The following is a 22,179-nucleotide window of genomic DNA, read 5'->3' as shown; positions in this document are numbered from 1 at the left end:
CCCTGCTGGTTAGTAAGGTTTTGCATGGTTAGGTAAGAATAATTTCAACTTCAGTTAAATTTTGATGACTTGGGTGGTGGTTAGCATGCCTAGATACAAATCCACAGGCCCAGGGCTGTCAGTGCCCAGCCCACTCAGCTGTTCATCATCCTTTTGGGAGTGGTTGATAAAATCTAGGGAAACCTGTGGAAGGTAATCTGTGGTAACCCAGATAGTCGAAGATGGGTATCGAGGCCACATGCAGCTCAGGCCCTGTATACTACAAATTGGTAAATACAAATAGGTAAATACACACACAAAAAAAAAATCAAAGTAAACATGCATAATTGGCCGTTACTTTAGATAAATACACCTGTAAGATCGATAGATAAAAGAGGTAAAGCTAGGAAGTATATGAATAACTTTGCATGTGAGGCAAATTATTTAATTTTTACACTTCATATAATGGCTGCAAGCTGTGTACTATTTACGTTGGGTAAATAAAGTGGTGTATCATAGCCTTCTTTGACATTTTGTTGTAATATTTTGCTGTGTTGGTTGAGGAATTAATTGGCCTTTGGTTCTCATCCACAGAGGTGAAAATGCAGGACACAGGGTGCTGTACTTAAAGGTGCAGTATTTGTTTATATTTACTTTGTAGCTTTGATGTAGTGCAGCCTTCAGTATTGCATATATGTGATGAAAAAGTTTGATAGATATTAGCATTTTTGTAGGATCTGTTGGAGTCTTCCATTTCTTTTGATGAATCTATTTAAAAATCTGACTTTTTCATTGGCGTTTTGTCTTGAAATACCTCACAATAGTGGAATGTAGCTTTGCCCTAGAGGATACAAGAATATCCATGAGAAAATTATATCTGGGAATGAAGCAAATTTGGTTGTCATATGGAGAAAGCATGTGTGTGTGTGTGTGTATTTACCTAGTTTTGAAATACAGGAAAAGAGCCGTACTAGGCTCGTGCTGTCCCGTCTCCATAAAGCTCATTATCCAGTTTGGCTTTAAATTCATGAATCGTTTTTGCACACACAGTCACCTCGTCAAGTCCGTTCCATGTTGTTATACTTCTGTATGGAAAACTGTATTTCTTGACCTCTCCTACAGACACTTCTTCAATTTCTTACTCTTCCCGCTTGACTCCCTACTATCACATACCACTAAGTCTTCCCTGTCCAATTTCTCCAATCCCTCTTGTATCCTGTATAATGCTATTATAGTAGGGTTCTTATGGGCCAAAAAAAGCCTTTCGCTCCACCAGACGTGATGCAAGTGTGGACGTCTTACGTAATTTAGGGCATTGATTTCAGAAATCACCCGTCTAAGCGTTCTTCTCCTGTCAGTGATGCGCTATTTCACAACATATGCGTGCATAGCCTTGGTATGAGTTTTAAATTTCTCTCTAAAAAGTATAAAATGTTAAGCATTTAATGACCAAGTATACTCCTTAAATAATTCACAAACTGTGTTTTTCAAGGCATTTAGCTGTTTTGTATATAATCTATTGCTTAATATTCATGATTTAAGCCTCATTTATATATTTTTTCTCTATTCTACAAGTTAGTTTACTAATAAAGTGATTTGAAGAAAACGTAAATAACGAAGAAAATGTATTTTAAGGATAGACTCGTATTAAAAAATCCTGGGATATTGAAGCTCCGTGACTTTACATAATGCATATCTGCCTCAATGACGACGCAAAGGCTGTCAGTGAGTAATAGCAGTATTTGCCAATAAATGTGTGGATAGCTTAGACTTGAATTATTAATTTCATGCTTATTTTTTTTCCGGCAGTTTAAGAGAACATCATGTAGCTATCTGACAATGTACAGTGTAGAGCAAGACCTTTAATTTACCACTAATAAAGTTCCAATAGAACAATAATTGTTTTTTTTTTATTGATAGTGGCTGTGAATAGCTTTCAAATTATACCAATATATCGATTGTATGACTTGCCGTTCAAAAGTTGTAACATTTTTTGCAAAAAATTAAATACTTATACATGTACAGTAATCCTTCACCATATCGCGATTCACTTATCGCGGTTTCGTTGTATCACAGATTTTTAAATTGTAAATATTTAGGTTTGTATCGCGAATTTTTCGCTACATCACGGGATTTTGCGGTATAGAGGTATTTTAATATTTATTATTTTACTTATTTTGCAGTAAAAGAAGCATTTTCTAGCCTAAAACATTGTAAACAATATAAAAAAATTTAAAGTATATTAAATTGAAATAAAATATGTAGCGTACAGCAGATGAGTAGACAGACTCGCACGTATGGAGAACGCAGCAACGGCCGCTTCTGCTTGAACTAGTTTGCCCACGTGTGATCGTACATGGCACTGTTGGCTGATGGATGGGAGGCGACCAACCAGAGCACTGTGTTCTGTATCCTGTGCTTTGATTGGCTCAGCGACTGTAACATTTGTTGGTTCGTGAGTGGTTAGCTCGGAGACAAAGGGAGAGTGTGTTACAGCTTGCTACTGTTAAATGCTCGAGAACTTGGCAGTGAGGACCCAGACAGGATGAGGCACTTGAACAAGACTCAAGTCCTAAACTTGGTCAACATGATTATTCCAAGCTTATCTAGTTTCGTGAACTCTTTGCAGTACTGGAATAAACACTTGGAGAGCTACTGAACCGAACAGCTGATACGCTCTTCTTTTTCTTGTGACCACAACTTACTGACCACACGAGTAACTGACATGTTGGTGACTGAGTATCTGACTAGAATTTCGATGAGTTTCCCGTGAAATGTAGCTGACTTTGAATTTCTTGAGAAACTAGTGGTTGGGTGACCTTGTTCACACGGGCTGAGGCGAGATTCACAGAGATATGCGTGCTTATATAAATAATATATATAAAATATATAGATATCAAAATAAATATAAGGTCGCTACTTCGTGGATTTTTGCCTATCACGGGGGTTTTTGGAACCTAACCCCCACGATAAACGAGGGATTACTGTATGTAGGAGTTGAGCACCAGGAAAAAGCCTAGTGCTGTTAACCGTAAATATTTCTGAGCATTTTAAGCACAGAATGTTTTTTTCCAAAATTGTTCGTCTTAAAGTTTAGGGTGCGCAGTATACACCGGAGCGCGTTATACGCCGCAAAATATGGTACTTCTCACGCTCACTTGTATCTGCATGTTTTCTCCCTCCACGCTGTGTGAGGATTCTAGAATGTTCTCCACGCCTTGGTGCTGTGGCTGTCAACTGCAGACTCAGATTAGCTCACACCTAAAACCACAGGTGTCACAGGTGCTCTGATTGATTGACTCGTGAAAAGGTGTCTGTGAGGGAAATCCCGCCTTTAAGCCAAAACGAAAGGCATCGTTGGTGCGCCATTTCAAGTGGCGCCTTTTGTCAACTGGCGCCTGTCGGCAAGGCATGTTTTGCGTGTATGGCCCTTGGACCATTGGGCTTGTTATTCGGTAGGGTAGGATGTACTGTTTTTGTCAGCTCACAAGACACATGGGCTTATAAGACGCGCCCCCCAATTTGGGCAGGCATTTGAAAAAAATAATAATAAACAGGTTTGAACTACAATTGTCAGGTGAAGATTTTTCGCCTGACATTCGTAATCCTCCCCACTATCTGGATATTTTTAAAGTTTCACCTATATATAGATCCTTATTAACCCTGTAGCAGCGGGGATCATGTTTCTTAATGGTTCCTTCAAGCGAGAAAAATGAGAAAAAATCACCCCTCACACAAACCATTTCGTAATATATATCAAAGCATTTATGATCAGATTATGTATCATCTATTTTGGGGGGTTTATATCATGGCACAAATTTGGCCTGTTGTTGCTACACTGTAAAGCTACAAATTTGGCCCGTCGCTGCTACCGGGTTAAATCCCATTACTTTGCATTTAAAACCCTCCATATTTGCTGGGACCTACTAGAATTAGTCCTTCTTAGAGACTCGAGGGTACTGCTTTAAGATGTAATCAAACATGGAGGAGACAGCGACATTTTCATAGGGGTAACGGGTATAAAGTTTGTGCATCATATATTTTTATTATTACATCATAATTCTAGTTGTTGTAATATTCTAGTACATTTTTAAAACATATGGAAGTGTGAAATTTGAAACGAATGTGCTTAAATGTTTGTTGGGCACGTATGTATGTAAAGTAAGAATGTTAAAAGATAAGCGCAAAATGGAGAAACGGGCACTTGAAAATATTGAGTAATAACTTATCTTCCCAATATCTCGTCAATATTATCCATTTATTGTTTGTGTCTATCAATCAAACAAAGTTAAACAGTTTTATGAAGGTCTGTCTTACCTCAATGACCCCTGTCTACTAAGGAAACGTAGTGTGTCTTGCGTGTGTTGTCAGGTTTGGTGTAGAACCGTCCACTAGTTTGTTGAGATACAAGCATAGTTAAGAGTCGTCACTTCATTTCTTCCTGACTGGTGTCATTTTATATGAAGCAGTGGTAAGTACAGTACTGTCTCCAAGTTTGCGATAAATAGGTCGATGTTGCGGGTCGCAAATGTTGAAATCGCAAACTTTGACCCATTATTCTTATGGGGAAAATTGAAAACCGTCGGAATCTTGCGCTTGGCCACCCGTCTGGGTGGCCAAGCACATGTGTGCAGATTGCCCCGGCCGCGCGCTGGGCCCGAGCAGCTGGCTGGTGGCTGATGATGGTGATGGTGGTGATGAGTGTCGGCGTCATGGCCTTTGCATCGGCGCCGCCTGAACGGTGTTTTTGTTGGGGCCCATGTGTGTGGCTGTGTTTGTTGTGGGTTGGGGCTTCTCAATTTGCCGATTCTTGTTTTCCACATGTTGCATGGGACCCCTTTCTTCCATATCTTCTTTTTGAAAAAGAGATGGAAGAAAGGAAAGGGGTCCTGTGCAACATGTGGAAAGTGAGAATTGGCAAATTGAAAAGCCTGGGCCCACAATGGGCACAGCCTCACACACGCGGGCCCCAGTGAAATTGCTGTTTGGGTGGCGCCGATGCGGGGGCCACACCGCCGACACTCATCATCACCATCGCCATCATCAGCCGCCCGTCAGCTGCTCGGGCCCAGTGCGCGGTCGGGGCTGCCCGCACGCATGTGCCTGGCTGCCAGGATCCCACTCACCATGCTTTCCGCAGCCAATGGAAAGGCCCAGGGGGTGGGTAAGAGTGAGAATGGGAGTCAAGGACCACAACAAGATGTGAAAAAACCCAGTTTTAGCAGCCTTTTCCTTTTCCTTTCGGGTCATATTGCAATTTCAGTTTTCTAAAAATTGAATTTTTGGGGTCCTTATTGCAAACTTGAAACTGTTATACATTGTTACTTTAGAAAAGAGTTGCCATTGTTGGTGTAAAAGTGATCGCCCCCTTGTTTACATTTGCAGAGAGGTTTGCAGTCTGTTTAACCATTTCATTGCTAAGCGCTCGCAACGAGACTATCCCCTCAGGCACGCTCGGGGACCCCAGCGGGGGAAGGGGATCTCTTTTAACCGCTATATCTCAAAAACTATTCATCACAGTTACAAAACAAAAACACCTCCTGCGAACGTACAGGCATGTTCAGGGGGTGTTTTTTGCTGTGAGTGCGACTGGCGCTCGCAGTGACGCTAGTGCTCGCTCTTTTAACCTCTGTATCTCAAAAACTATTCATCACAGCTAAAAAAACAAAAACACCATTGGAAAGGGGAGGCCAAGATCTATACGATTTGGTCATGCCCTGGGAGTTTATTTTCTCTTCTATTTTCCTACACGTCCTCTGCGTGTATTGAAACACACGAGAAATTAATCACAACAAGGAGAGGGTATTCCCCGGCTACCTGGGATTGAACCCGCAACCAGTGTGACGGGAGAGCCACTCCTTACCGAGTCGGCCGAAGAGGTACCCCACTGGCTAAGTGGGTTATGGGAGGCTCGTTCATCAGGCATAGTCGCCGCACTACATAAGCCTCTCCTGCGAAAGTACAGGCACGTTCAGGGGGTGTTGCCTGTGAAGACGTACATTTATATGTACGCGACGGTCAGCCGTGAGGCAACTACTGTAGATCTCTTGATGATGGGGTGCTGGCAGGGCAGTATTGCCAACTGCAAAATATCAGTCATGTGATAGGTGAAGTTATGCAAAAATGTCGCTATATTGGTCAACAACATCCACCAGTTGCTCGTCAGTAGATTTTCCACGCTGGGCTGACATGATTTTCCACCAAATTTAGTGAAGAACCCACTCAATTGGCAATCCTGTGTTGTGAGAATTAGTGTTGGAACACTCTCTTACGCGGGAGATTTGAGTGCGGCTGGAGCTCGCAGCGAGCGTTTAGTGCCACCAGCAAATACGCCTATCGCCCGCTGCGAGCGTTTAGCAGTGAAAGGGTTAAGTACCACTGCTGAACTAAAACTTCACTAGCCAGTAAACCAAAGCTGAACCTTGACCTTATAAGATGCAGGGAGATTTTTTTTTTTTAAGTGCGTCTTATAAGCCGTCAAATATGGTATTTACTTTATTAGCAATTCTATTGGGCTGAGTGGTTAGCGTGCTTGTCCCGCTTTTTACCGCGTCCTGTATGATGTGTGTTCGAATCTGCCACTGCCAGCCAAAAGTAGGTGGCACCTCTATATACACTTGCCTGCACCATGATGGGCTTGGGCTGACCACCAAGCCTAACCAAGAAAGCCTACTGGTGCTATGGGTATGGATGTTAAAAAAAAAAAGTTTTGGTGATACTATAGGAGTAAGTCTCAAAACAATGGCAAAATGGGTTATCCGGCACAAGCCTCCCCCCATTCGTGCTGGATAAACGAGGTTCTACTGTAACATGTGGATGGGCACTGGAATTCACATGGCATATCTCATACTTTTGTTTGTTTACAAATGGTGCTGCTGCGCCAACACTGCCACTACAAAAACATGCTGTCATTTCAATTAAGCCAGACAAAACAAAACAATCAGCAATGAAAATGTAGAGTAAGCACAATAACATGTGTAAGGTCACAGTGGAAAGCACATGGTACACCTCACACTTTCCTTTGTTTAGCAGCGTTGCCGCTCGGTGCCTCCACCACCATCGCACCCTCAGCACCTACTTGCCATAGTCATTTTGAAGATTATTTACAGCATTATGTTAGATTCACATCAATATAGTATAGGTGTATAGAAGTATGTCTGCCTTCTTGATGTCCTGCGGCACTTGGCGAGGGTGGTAACAATACATAAAAGGTCATTCAGCAGGGCAGTGCTGCTCATTTACCATTTTTCCCATAAGAGTGTGTATTCCTACTATGTGAATTCCTTGGTTTACGGGTGCCTTAGTTTATGAAGGTTTTGGTTTACGAGAAGAAAAAAATCACTTAATATGCCTTGGTTTATGAGTGGTGACTTGGTGTATGAGCATCCTGTTTGTACAAATTGAAGATGCGAGTGTGGGTTCTCTTTGTTCGGCACAAGATGAGAGCGCTCAGAGCGGAAAACAATGGGAATGGGGTCTCAAGCTGGTGTCACACTGGGCCATTTTCCTCAAACTGCATTGGTAATAGGCGCAACTGGTAATTCCAACTTTTCTGGGTGTGTCTCATGACCAAGGTCGGTTGCCCGTATCCACAATGTAAACAAATCAGGCGCTATTTCCAAAAGTATGGGCTGTTGTGGCTAGTGCTGCTGTTACTCAAATTATGGACTTGTTGTTACAGTTAAATGGAAGTAAGAAGTGGTTATGGGTATCCATGTATGACTAAATGTATACCGGTATTTATCATATGTACATATTTTCAATCAACGGACTTTTCCAAGCAACGGACCACCCTTCCCCCTTTTAATCCGTTAAATTGAGGGCCGAGTGTATTTGTTATTATTGCTTGCATACCATTAAAACTAGCGACTGTTTCCTATGCATGGACTTTTATATTATCACGCAATCAGACATGCCGTGTGACAGCAGGTTGCCAGCTCATGATAATGCACACCTTAAACTAGGGTGAACTGACTATATTTATACTGTTATTTGTGGATGATAGTGAAATTTTCTTGCACATTTTTTTTTTTTTTTTTTTTTTTTTTTTTTTTTTTTTTAAATCTTGTGAAGACTTGAACCTTCTTCATGATCATATATGACACTCTTTAGACTTAATATGCTTGGCTTATGATATTATTGAAATTGAGAACATTGCACTATCAGTATGCATGCTTAAAGATTGTGTTTTCTTCCAGATTTTATAGTAGTGTTTATTGTTTTGTTTCTAATGTGCAGTATCTTAAGCGCTTTTCTTTACTTGCAGGGCTTGGTGGTCCAGGTGTGCGGGAGTTGTGGGACGGAAGGATTATGGCTGAACAGCAGTTCTGCCTACGGTGGAACAACTTCCAGGCCAATATAGTGTCATCATTTGAAACCCTACTAGACAGAGAAGAATTTGTAGATGTTACTTTAACAGCAGAGGGAAAATCTTTGAAAGCACACAGGGTACTTCTCTCAGCATGCAGCCCATACTTCAGAGACTTATTTCGGGTATGTTTATTAGGCTGTATTATCTTGCTTAGAATTCCTATCCTCATGTATACATAATATAAGGGACAAGGGTAATAAATTATTTAGATTATTTCAAACTTGCACACGAGCACCACCCCATAACTAAACATATCCTGATAGTAGACAAGACTATACTAGATTTATGGAAGAACAGTATCCCATTTCCCTGGACTCTGTCGTCCTGACTTAAAGAATTTCTACTCTTTCTTATGCAACATTTTTATTTAACGTCTTTGTAGAAGACAATTTTGACTCAACACCCTGTTTACCATAAGTTAACATGACTGATGCTAATAATGCTGTAAGTTTTCTCTATTGCAAAATCATGAAAATCTGCTGATGTATGAAACAACACGTAAAGGATGCTACCTGACTGTGGGTATTTGTTTTCATGACTCATGCCACATGCTTAGTTGATGCTGAATGTTAATTTTTTTTTTTTTCGTGAGCTCAATCCAATATAGTCAAACCTTAACATCTGAGAGGGTTAGATAACAGACACTCCTGTGGATATTGAAAATTCATGAACATGTGATGGCCCCCTTATAAATTTTTTCCAATGGTTATTGGACACACATACACACACACACATACCTTCGCCGACTGTCGACCAGGGAGGAAGTGTGCGCGGCGCTCCCGGCTACCTGTGCTACCAGTTGGTTTTCATCTGCAGCCTGGGTTGTATTTTGCGAGGCCTGAGAAATGTTTTGAGTTGGGTTCGTCTCCTATTTAAGCTGGTATAGGATGAGTGGGGGGGATAAAGATTTGGAGTGGAAGACACCAAGAAGAGGAACTGGAGCATGAGCGAAAATATGAGACAGCTATGAGGATCAGTGATGAAAGTGAAGACGATTGTTACAAAACTATCGAGGCTAGTTTTCTGGATTCGGTAGTAAAGAGTCGGCTTTGTACAAAAGAGTGTTGCTGATGGAGAAGAAATTAAATAAGTGGATTGGAAAAGTAAAGTACATAGTGGAGGAGGACATACAAGGCAAGAAACTGCAAAGTGATTTACGGTCAAGAGTATGCAGTCTAGAGGACAGGGAAAGAAAACTAGTTCAAGAAAATGAAGAGTTGAGAGAGAAGTTGGCAAAATATGAAAAAATGATGAAGGAAGGCCTAGGAGTTGCAAGGAAGGAAAATAAAGACCTGAAAGCAATAATGGACAAAGAACAGGGAGTGAGAGAGAAAATGTTGGGTGAAATGAAGACTTGGAAAGTAGAGCATGAAAAAGCTAATGTAAACTTTAAGAAGTAATTGAAAAGCAACTGAAAGAAGGGAAGGAAAAACAACGAAGATTTAGTAAGAGATGTGACTGACAAGAAAAAGAATGTAATAATAAGAATATGAGACAATGATTGAGGATACCATTCAGCGTTTGAGTAGGTTACATAAAGCAAATAAAAAAGTCTTGTTGGTTGGGGACTTTAATTGCGAAGAGGTAAATAGGTGCACCTAACATCACCATAGCCGATCCAGGATTCAGGACGTGTCCTAAGTAAATGAAGGTAATGTTATACTTGTATTTTGTAAAGAATCATTATAACCAAAAACTAACAAAAATTATGAGTATTCTTTTCTTGAACACAACATTCAATAAACAACAACAATAATATGAAAATACGTATAGCGACCGTTGCCAGATTGTCGTACTCAGAGCATAGTATTTACCGGTTTCTGATGCCTAACTATTGCCAAGAAACATCAGGATCTTACTCTTTTAACGATAACTATAAATTTCGTTATTGGAGCCCAGAAGACAGTTTTGGGCAGGAAGTCGGGAAATATAATCGGCTGAGTATGACAATCTGGCAATAATCTGTGGCCGGGGCAGCAGCAGCCTGCCATATTGCGGGTATCAGATACCTAAAATAGCATACTTTTACTGCGCAAAGCAGGTGATGTCACTTATTGTGACTTTGTGAGCTTTTATATATATCTATTTGTGTATATTTCGTGGTGGCAGAACATAAATTATTAGTTTCATTTTTACTAGTGACACGAATTTGTGACTTTATCACACTACAATTTCACTCTAATAAGTGAATCAGACTCCACAGAAATATTACCAGTGTGTGTATGAATGAATACAAAGATAAGCACATACTTTGATTTAGCTCCAGGATGTCTCGTGGATCACTAATAAATAAAAACAAAATATCCGGCTAAGCTACTCTTTAGCCATTACCTTTAACGGCGCCCCAAAAAAGTCCCTCCGCCAAGTTTGTACTCCACATTTGGTGATGTTAGATGCGCCTATTGGGAAACATTCAAAGGTGGAGGAAGTGAGATGGCATGGGGGTAAACATTTTTAAAACTTACTATGGAAAACTTAATGATGCAGTGGGTGACTGAAAATACAAGATACAGGAGTGATGATGAACCAGCTAGACTGGACCTGGTACTAACGAAGGGAGTGCACCTGTTAAATCAATTAATATATGCGTGTCCCATGGGAAAAAGTGATCATGTAATAATAGAGTTGGAAACCGATGAGGATGTCACTGAAGAAGACTAATAATACAAAAGAAGAAGGAAAAACTACAGGAAAGTGAACGTAGAAAATCTCAAGAAATATTATGAAAAACTGGACTGGGAAAAGTTAAAAAGAACAAATGAGGTGCAGGAAAAGCAGGATATTTTCATAGAGGCATATGGGACAGGAGTCAAAAAATATGTCCCATTATATAAACCAACAGAAAGAGGAAAGCAAGATTTGTTTAATGCAAGATGTACAGGTACAAAGAAAAAAAAGAGACAAGCGTGGAAAAGATTGAAAAGAAATAAGAACCAAAGGAATAAAGAAGACTAAGATAACAAGAAATGAATATATGAAAATAAGGAGGGAAGAAGAGAAAGGATATGAAAAGGACATTGTTGAAAAGTGTAAGGAGGAACCTAAATTGCTTTATAGATTTATGAATGGAAAAATCAAACTAAAGGAAAAAAATAGAAAGACTGAAAGATGGAAATAAGTTAATTGAAGATCCCAAAGACATGACTAAGCAACTAAACAAAAGGTTTCAACAAGTTTTTACAAAAGAATCACAATTCAATGAACACCAAGATAAGATAAATGTTCAAATGGAGGAAGTATTAGTAACTAAAGAAGAGATATATAAAATAATGGAGGAGCTGGAAGAGAGGGAAGCAATAGGACCAGATGGAGTTTCTGGTTTTATTTTGAAAGAATGCAGAAATCTGCTGGTTGGGCTGGTATATGATATAAAATGCTCAATATCAACTGGTAAAGTACACAAGGAATGACAGAAGGCTGAGGTGGTCCCTATATATAAAAGTGGGAAAAAGGAAGAACCAGTATAGTTTGTAAAACATGTGAAAAAGTGATAAAGAAACAATGGGCAAAATTCCTAGAACACAATATAATTTCGGAAAAACAGTATGGCTTTAGAAAAGGGCATTCATGTGTAACAAACTTATTGAGCTTTTACTCGAGAGTGACAGACATAACACAGGAGAGGGATGGATGGGTAGACTGCGTGTATTTGGACTTGAAGAAGGCCTTCGACAAAGTTCCACATACAAGACTAACACTCCACTTGTTCGACAACCTCCCTATTCTTCGGACATGGCACTTTGACTTCTGTCTGTTTCCTAAACTGAAAACAACTCTGAAAGGGAAGCGTTTTGAGTTGCAGGAGGAAATTATAAAGAAAACGACGTCTGAGCTATACACTATTACAGTTAAGGATTTCCAGAAATGTTACCAGCAGTAGCAGCACTGCTGGGACAAGTGTGTGAACTCCCAAGGAGAGTACTTTAAGAGTGATTAAATAATATTTGTGAAATATACAAAATTCTTTTCTTTATTTCTAAAGGTCAGATACTTTTTGAACGCACCTCGTATATATATATATATATATATATATATATATATATATATATATATATATATATATATATATATATATATATATATATATATGCTGATTTTTCCTGAAAAATAAAATTAACAGCGAGGTACATGATGCATGTGTACGATAATTTGGCGAGTGGAGATGTCTCCTGTGACGAGCGAGAGTGGGAGGGAGGAAGGTACGGAGAGAGAGAGAGAGAGAGAGAGAGAGTTACCTCCATATAGATATATATATATATATATATATATATATATATATAGATATATATATATATATATATATATATATATATATGACCAGTTTATGGAGTGAAATAAAATTTAAAAGGTGTCTGCTGACTGGTTAGCGTGCGGGCCCTGCATTCACCATGCCATGGACAAGTCGGTTCGAATCCCCACGCTACCACCTGGGATTTTTCAGTCACCGCCGAGTGGCCTAAGACAACCCATATGCTGTCCAGAAGACCACCCATCAGCCTGGACTCTGGAAGAAACTGTCCAGTGAAACAAGAATGAGTTCCGGGGGGCAGCATGAGCCAAGCATAACTGGTGCCACTATAAAAAATTGCCTGCGCCACGACGGGCTTGGGCTGACCATTTGGCTCCTGAAGAAAGCCTACCGGTGCTATAGGCAGGGATGCCAATTCTCATCAGTAGACTGAACTGTTCTGATATCAATGACTTCACTTCTGTCCATGATTCTACCTGTCCTAATGATAATATTTTTTCCTAGTCATTTCCATTCATGAACTCCATCTTGCTAGTTTCAGGATTCACTCAGAAGTCTGTGTTAAAATGTGTTTACTTTCTTTTCAGGATCTCCCTGCTCATCAGCATCCAGTCATTGTGTTGCGTGATACAAGTTTTTTAGAATTAAAATCTTTATTGAGCTTCATATATCATGGAGAAGTTAATGTATCTCAAGAAAGACTGGGACTCCTTCTTAAGACAGCAGAGGCTCTTAGAATTAAAGGACTTGCTCAAGATAACAGAACCACAGAAAATGAACCGGTAGGTGTTGAGGTTGTGGTCTATTTGTTATAGAGGGTTCTGTTTAACTTCAGTATATTTGTGTTTTGTTTTAGCTACATTGATTATGCACTAATATTATTGCTCTAATCTTTTCTTTTCCATCAGTTTGGGAGCCTTGCCAGTAGCCCCAAAAAGGAGCCCGAAGAAGGCATAGACAGAGGGGAGCGTCGTGGAGGGGGTCCTGGATCCCCTGCCCTAAGTCTTGCCTTCTCTGGTGTTGGTGGGTCTGCACTGGCCCCCGTCAACCCTCTCGTTCCCCTGGAGCCACCAAGCCACAAGTCCCATCATCTTTTACCCTCACCACCAGCCAAACGTCGAAAATTACTGCAGCCACCACTTGGAGTTCCCTCACCCATACAACGAGAAAATTCAACACCACAAATGCCACCTGTTACCTCCACAGCCTCTCAAGATGATGACAGAACTAATAGGGTGATTAACCTGACCATGGCAGCCAGCAACTCTGGTAGTGCTAATTCTCCATCCCCTAGGCTAGTACCCAAGACAGAACTAAATATATCTGAGGAGGATGGCCCAGGTAGAGGTAGCAGCAGTGGTGGTGGTGGTGGTGGTGGTGGTAGCAGTGGTGGTGGTGGGGGTGATGGCAGTAGTGACCATGAGGCTGAAGAGTCATATGAAGATGACTCAATAGACCATGATGTAAAAGGTCCAGACCTGCATGGCTTGCCACACCTCTCAGCAGCAGTACAAAACTTTGTGCCATATGCAGCAGCAGTAGCAGCAGGATCCTCGCAGCTGGAGACCTTCCCTGGGCCATCAGGTGAGTACTGACCGAGTCATATTTTTGGAAGATGTAAACAGCAATAAAATGGAGGTAACATTGCTTACTTTCATAATGATGGGAATTTTCTGACAGATTTGTGAAATGATCACTAATATTGTATTGAGAAAAGTGTAACTACTGGCAACTATACTATAAATGTGTTGGTCCCCATGGTTCTGGTACCATGAATATCAACAGCGCTCTCCTCCTGAATTTTGCAAGATCCAGGAGGTTGAGAATTGTGGGTTCCTGGTATCAGAGACTAGAGCTGCACCTCTGGACTTAGTATAGCAATGCTGGAGTAGTAGCTGAGGAGAGTGACCACATTCTTGTAAGTACTCGTTGGAGGATCCTTCAGAATTGTAGGGTTTCCTGGAGTGCTGAGTTCTTTGGGACTGATCATAGGTTTGTTGTTGCAACACTCAAGCTTCATGTCAGGTCAAGAAGATTCTCGAGATGCAACAGTACTGTATGTTGTCTCAAGAGGCTGAAAGACCTGGCATGTTCTCAGGAGTATGCAATGAGTCAAATCAGTTCAATGTGCTCAGCACCTTTGAGGACCCTGTAGAACTGTGGGATACCTTCAAACATGAGACTCTTCGAGCTGCCAAGGAGTGCATTGGAGAGCGCCCGATATCTAGTAGTGGATTTGCCTTCACTGAGACACGGGAGAATACTGAAGAGAATCGCACTGCCAGACTTGTGGGAATTGGGACCAATTTAGGGCTTTGTCACATAGGACTAAAGCTCTCCTGAGGAAAGACTAGGAGGTATGTCAGGTCTCGCAGAGGAAGTCGAGGGACATTTAAATGTGAATGACATGAGCCCTGAAGAAACTCTGCTCCAAACCTCTCTCTCAGGTGATTTCTACCTGAACAGCTGATGGCTGCCAGATGTCAGACATGAATGGGTTGAGTACTCTGAGCATCTGTACGTGGCAGACCCTCCGAGTGGGCAGCTTCCAAGTGGCGTATGCTGATCCAGCCATCGATAAAAGCCCATCTTTTGATGAGGTCAGAGAGCCTGGTAAAGTTGAGGGGTGGAAAAGCACCTGGTATCTGTAACATCAGTGCAGAGCTGTTCAAAGCTGGAGCTGAGGCCATGATTTGTGGGTTACATGCAGTCTTGACTGCCGTATGGCACTAGTACCATTCCTCCTGACTGGAAGAGGGGTTTGGTCATCTCTATCTGGAAAGGGAAAGAGGAAAGTCAGGACTGCAACAACTGCTGTGGCATTAAACTGCTCTGTGTGCCAGGCAAGGTGCTTGCCCACATATTGCTGATGCAAATTTGCAACCAGTTGCTGCAGAGACCTGAACAGTCTGGGTTCATGTCTGGTAAGTCTACAACTGACCGTATCTTAGTGCTTCGCATACTGGTGGAGCGCTGATGTGAGTTTCATTAGGGGATACCCTCAGCCTATGTCGACCTCAAGAAGGTGTTTTGACTCAATGCATCGCTATATACTCTGGGATCTCTTGCGACTCGGTGGGATTCCTGCAATGACTGTTGGTTTGCTGAGGCAGGGCTGTGTCCTTCCTCCATCTCTGTTGAACACTTGTATGAACTGGGTACTAGGTAGAGTTATGGACCAGTCATTGTGGAGCATCCATTGGCAAGACCAGGGTCATTGACCTTGTTTTTGCAGATGATAAAGTAATCTTCACAGAATCACTGCGGGTTTTGGTGATGACTCTTGAGGCACTTTATGAGGAGATGAAGCCCTTGGGATTTCAGGTCTCCTGGGTCGATACCAAGGTACAGGTGTCTGGAGGCTTGCTAGATGAAACAATACTTTCTGTTCATGCTTGTGGCGAGGACATTGAGATCTTGGAAAATTTCACATACCTTGGTAGCATAGTTCAGAACAATGGTGAGTCTTAAGTCAGATTGGCTTGACTCCTCGCTCAGCATGAAGTATATGGCGTTGTTGATACCCGAATAGAAGGACAAAGATCTAGATCTTCAAGTCCCTTGTTCTCCGTGTCTTACTCTAAGGCTGTGAGACATGGACACTATATAGGGACTTGGAGAGTCAGATTAATGCTCTTTGTAATAAGTGTCTAAGCTGAATCATGGGATATCGTTGGAATGACTTTGTCAAACTGGTGACTACTCCGTGAGACTGATTTGACATATTTTATATGCATAGTCTGTCAATGCCAACTCCGGCTATGCGGGCATGTGGCACGTTACACAAAAGCTGACCCTGCTTTTTGGGTTGTCTCTCTAAAAGACAATCCTGAGTGGAGGAGGCCAAAGGGGCGCCTATAGAGTTTGTAGCTTGAGCAAATCGATAGATCCTACCAGAAGGTACTCAGGATGGGAAAGGGGCCTGCATGGAGACTTGCCTGGAGGGACCCCCAGAGTTGGCATTGCAGGGTGGGTGAGATAAGGCTGTCCTGGTGTATGTCCCCATTGACTTTCATTGATACTATTAAATGGACAGTTTTAGAATAATTTTTAGAGGGAGTGACAAGGATGATGTGCAGCTGAAGTACAGTATAGAACACATTTGCAGCTGGTTAGCGCGGCGGTGAGGGGTGTCAGTAACAAGGCGGTTAAGCATTTATCTTTTGATTTACATAGTTTCCAATGGCTTATAAATCATTATACACTGAAAAGTATGTGAAACAAAAGATGAATGTTTAACCCTCTCGCGCACAGTAAGTTTCCAGTAAGTTTCTCTTCCACTCACCATGCATCTCTCAGGCCCGACCAGCCTTTTTTTACCGCTGCGAAACTATATTCCTGTACGTATTTTACCATCACAGATATATCGTACCCCAATAAATTTGGTATCAATGGCTTCATAAAGACTTATACTAGAACATGCGCAAATAAAAATAGAGGAAAAATATATATAAACAATAGAAACTCGTTTCAAGTCTCCGTATAGAGTATTGTAGACAATAAATCCTAAGTACCAACTCTTCCCCACTTGCTATCTCAAAATTTTGTGGGCCAACTTTTTTTAGCCGAATATATGTTTCGAAGCAGAATTTAGTGAGGATTCTTATGGTATCCTCAAAATCTTCATACACCTATTAGTTCCTGAGTTACACCAAGAAAACTGTATTTATTCCTCTCCCGTCAGAGTAGGCTAATAACTAAAAATTGCTCCACGTTCCTCATTTACGCTCCTTAGAAAGGTTGCCATATGTTACCATTAAGAAACTTATCCCAACAAATGACACTCCAAATTTGACGCACTTCCACCGAAAACTTAATTTTTAATCAATTTTTTAACTTTTATGACGCGTTTCGCGTCATCGTGCGCCAGGACCTTTTACCTTTGATGACGCGAAACGCGTCATCGTGCGCGAGAGGGTTAAGGATACTGTTGCAATAGAAAGAAGGTTTTTAGCTGGCTGGTTGATACATTGTTGCTTTATGAAGGTTTTCAATTTATCATGTAGCTAGCCAGTTAGAAAGAGATCTTCTATGTCAAGCTCGATTATAGTCGACCAGTGCCTCCCATGCGACACACTCATGTCATGGGTGACTTCATTGCCTCTACTGGCACAGAGAGAGCTGGCTCCAAGGTATGTGTTGGCCCCCATGGCTCTTGCACCAGAAATATAAACAGTTCTTTCCTTTTGAACATTGCAAAGTCCAGAAGACTGATGATTGCTGGTTCCTGGCTCTAGAGATACGATCCTCGCTGCTGGACTTGTACAACAATGTTGGCAGTGTGGCAGAGAAGAGCGATCACATCCTTGTTAGGATGTTTTTTATTTATTTATTTATTTTTTTTTTTACTTAAAGGGAGACTGCTCAAGGGCAACTAAACAGAAAAGCAATGTTTCAAGCTACTCTGTAGACAACAATGATGGAGACTCCCGACCAAAACCAAGTGCACTTTCAAAAGATTGGGAAAAGAAAGAAATGAAGGTAGGAAGGAAAGGTAGTTGAGTCAGAGGAACAACAAATTATAAATACTTACATTCATACTTATATTAGCTGGAGTAGCTAGGAAGACACCTATCGAAATGGGCACAGGCCACTCCCAGTGAGGTATATATGGGAAGTGAGGAGGGTGCTGAAGCCCATCAAAGACCCTTCCCATGTCCTCACGAACCGTTACCCTATTGTCTCATCAACACCAGAGAGTAGTTCAGCATGCTCTCTAAAGACAGATCCTCTCTCTATCCACACCACACTACATTCACACAACATACACACCTTTTCCCAAAATTCAAAATTCAAAATGGCATACCATAACAGAGCCTCGGAGTCCCCGCCAGGTGGGGGGGACCACAAATTCCCCCAGGGGGGACTCCCCTTCTGGCTGCCAACCTGAGAGGTGTCTTGATAACTCCTCGAACCTCTTTCTTATCAATTTCTGCAACATTCGCGGTCTTCATTCTAATTTTCATTCTGTGGAACATCATCTCTCCTGTAAACCTCACCTTCTCTTCCTCACTGAAACAGGTTTCTGAGGGTACTGACAGCAATCTCTACTCTGTTCCCTCCTACTATATCCTACTACCCCTTGCAGAGGCTGTGAGGCATCGTTTTTCTTTTTTAACTAAATAACAAAGTGTTGGATTGAGCTCATTTCAGGCAGGGATAGTTTCAGACCTTCCGCTAATATTCCCAAGTTGCATTATCAAGGAAGAGCGTATACAGGTAACTCTCGATTTACACGAGTATTGTGTCCTTGAAGAGGTCGTTTAAATCAAAAACAATGTTAATCAAACAAGAAAAATAAATATTCACTTCATTCAGTGGAGAGAGAGAGAGAGAGAGAGAGAGAGAGAGAGAGAATATCCATATCACCGAGATATCCACTCAGCCTCACTTGCGTGAGGAAGAATGAGGGACACCATGAGCGACTGGCTAGTATTGGTACTGGTACTGTGCAGTCTGGTACCGGTTCCGTACCATATAGCTGATACCGTTAGTACTGGTACTGGTACTGGTACTGGTACCTGCCCACCCCTATTGTTGAGTAGCTTGGCAGCATGGGTACTGTATTGTTGTTCAAGTGGTGCGTGAGAAGAACTGAGCTCAGCTGTGTGGCCGCGGGAGTGACTGGCTAGTATTGGTACCGGTACCGAGCAGTCTGGTACCGGTACTGTACCGTATAGCTGGTAACGTTAGTACTGGTACCTGCCCACCCCTATAATGTTGAGTAGCGTGGCAGCGTGGGTACTGTATTGTTGTTCAAGTGGCGCGCAGGAAGAACTGAGCTCAGCTGTGTGGCCGTGGCGCCGTGTGAGTCCAGTTGCGTGAGACATCTGGTGGCCACTCCATAAAATATCGCATATAAGTGAAAAAAACGTGTAATTAAACTTTTATTTGGATTTTGGACCCCGCGTTATTTTAAAAACGCGTAAACCAAACTCGCGTAAATCGAGAGTTACCTATAATAGTCACTTCTTTCTTGAATCGTAATGGGGGACTTTGGTAAATTCTCGGGCGATGACTGGCAACCAACACGAGGGTACTGTGATGTTGCAGTGACGTCATCAATAAGCTCCTCCCCTCAGCTATCATCTGCTTAAAAGGTATATTTACGTGTAGTACATGGACACTATGGCAACTGGCTCATAGCTTTTGACTGCAAATACAAGTAGAGAAAGATCACCCGACAAATAGGTGTACTTTTAAATGAAATATATATTTTGGACAATTAGAAGGAAGAAGAGACATGTTGGGTAAACAAACTATGTAAAGAAAATTCATCAAATGGTATACTTTATTCTTTGTCACTTTCAAGAAATAAGTCGTCCTCGTCATCAGTGTTGAGGCTGACTATGATGGGTTGCACGGACTCATGGATATTGTCGGTGGAGCAGTAGTAGCTTTCAAAGTCCCTCGCTCCTTTAATTGCAGTCGCCCACACTTCCTTAATGGCGGAGATCTTGGCTTCCTTCACCCTGGCTTGCAAGTCAGCCCGGGTGAAGCGGTGTAGGGAAGAGCGCATGTAGTGCTTCATATAACCCCACACCTGCTCAATGACGTTGAGCTCAGGGTGGGCTGGTGGCAGGCGGACAACCTCATGACCCCACTGACAGATGGTGTTGTCCATAGTGTACTGGGGCTTTGGCCTGTTTTGTTGACAGGAGCAACAGCTCAGGCCGTGTATCAGCAGGTGGGATGGGCAGCCTGCAGTGTTCCAGCCAGGTGATGATGTCAGCTTTCTTGGCCGCTGTGGTGGAGCAACGACATTCATCCATCAACTGGCTGTAGTACAGTGCGTTATCAAGCACAAGCACCAACGGTTTGCAGGAGCTGTGTCGTCAGCCACCGGAGGAACAGCTCACTGTTCATCTCGCCGTGGTAGTCGCCACTGGTGTTCTTGGTCATGTAACACAGAAAGAACCCCTCAATGAAGTCATTAGCGGTGCCAGCTGCGACCACCACGAAGCGTTCCCCTTCTCCAGGCGGCACCTGACGGCTGTAGGTGGAGGTACCGCCAGCCTGCGTGGTGTCTACCCACTCCCTGCTGTGGTGCATCCTGGTGGTGAACCACGTCTCGTCCAAGTAGATCACCTGCCTCCCATCCTACCGGTGCTGTAGCAGAGCCCGGAGAGCGCTGATCCAGCGGCACACAGCATCCAGGGACTCCTTTCTTATGTACATCTTTCTTTGTGAAGTTTTGTAGCAGAATCCCATATTGTAGATGAGTCGCCACACTGACGTGACTGACGTTGTTTTGGGGATAATGCCGGCCGTCTTCAAGTCCGCCGTCAGGGAACCAATGGTGAACATTTGCTTGGCGTTAAACATAGCGTGAATACGACGTCGAATAGCTCCTGCAGTGAAATTATCAAAGACAGGAGGTGCTAGTGATGCAGTCGGTGTCACGGGCAGAGATCTGGTGCTGTGCTGCACGATCATCTGCACCGCCTTGGCTGTCACATCCTTTACTTCTGCAATGCGGTCCTAAGGCCTGCATGGTTTACGCGTATGGGTAAAATTCTACAAGTGTGCTAGTCTCGCATGGGCAGACGAAACATTTTTTTTTTTCAGTTTTCAGTGTGTTATGAAATAATGTGATCATTGTTTCTGTCACAAATCATTAAATGACCAACTTTTCAATGGCTGTTGCACCCGCCGCCGCAAAACAACTCACAGAGGTTCAACATGCATACTGATTCATTTCACTCACTGCTTACACTTGGACGTGGACACACTAATTGAACAAAACCAGGTAAATTAATGCTTTCCTGCTGTGTATTACCCCTGTACGCATGCGTGTTGGACAGCAGCGCGACTTGTTTTTGCAAGGAGGTATTTCTTGCAACACAGGCCCACGAATTGGACCACACACGCTGCCGCCATGTCCTGTCTTGCGCTTCGTATTTCCGCCGCCCCAAACCGTGAGCCAAATTAATTTGACCAAACCTAATTTAACATAACCTACCTAATGGGAGGGGGGCTTCACCCTCCTCAACCTCCATAAGGTAGGCGATGCAAGCAGTTTTGATGAAAAATATCACTTTCTGTGATATTGTTAACACCATACTCATCACACACGCTTGCTACACTCAACCCAGGTTCTAGTTTCTTTATCAAATCAAGTTTCTGCATCACTGTTAGATTCACACGTTTATGTTTTTCTTATTTGGGAGGCATCTTGGCACAAAACAAACACCAGAATCAAAATAGCAACGGACATTAACATGGTGCAATCTACCGTTCGGCCCGGGGCCAGATTCAGAAATGAGGATGTAAGTTCGAGGATGTAACTCCCTACATCATTTAGACTTACACCCGTTTCACATCCTTTGCTTTATCTGAATTCAGAAAAAATAATGTGGGATCAGAGAGGCGGCTGATTGGGCGAAAGCCTTCATGACATCATCAGGCTTGTCAGCGAATCCAAATCGCTTTTAAGCAAAGCGTGCCAGCTAATCACAAGGCAGCCGCAGCATCAGCTGTGTGGGAGAAAAGCTTGGAGGAAGAATACGGTGTATTATTCCTCCAAGGAGAAAAGAATACAGCAATAAAAAATAAATGAAAAGAACAAGTGTAATAGTAG

At 42.2% G+C, this 22,179-nt stretch overlaps 1 protein-coding gene across 9 annotated transcripts in view; it reads left to right on the top strand.

The window, feature by feature from the left end:
- The window catches only part of LOC126981151 (broad-complex core protein isoforms 1/2/3/4/5-like), a 200,246-nt gene that overhangs the window by 69,062 nt on the left and 109,005 nt on the right, over positions 1–22,179 (top strand). For 7 of the 9 annotated variants that reach the window (XM_050831868.1, XM_050831871.1, XM_050831866.1 and 4 more), the window contains exons 2-5: positions 574–610; positions 8,246–8,472; positions 13,187–13,381; positions 13,508–14,183. In XM_050831868.1, coding sequence (XP_050687825.1) covers positions 8,290–8,472; positions 13,187–13,381; positions 13,508–14,183 — 1,054 coding nt within the window. In that variant the 5' untranslated portion in view covers positions 574–610; positions 8,246–8,289. The remainder of the gene's footprint in view (positions 1–573; positions 611–8,245; positions 8,473–13,186; positions 13,382–13,507; positions 14,184–22,179) is intronic. The other 2 variants (XM_050831867.1, XM_050831865.1) reach the window with 1 other exon arrangement.

The sequence above is a fragment of the Eriocheir sinensis genome, chromosome 46 (assembly GCF_024679095.1).
Source record: "Eriocheir sinensis breed Jianghai 21 chromosome 46, ASM2467909v1, whole genome shotgun sequence".
In the NCBI taxonomy this organism is placed as follows: Eukaryota; Metazoa; Arthropoda; class Malacostraca; order Decapoda; family Varunidae; genus Eriocheir; species Eriocheir sinensis.
The sequence above is the reverse complement of the archived record's forward strand: the minus strand, read 5'-3'. Positions and strand labels throughout refer to the sequence as shown.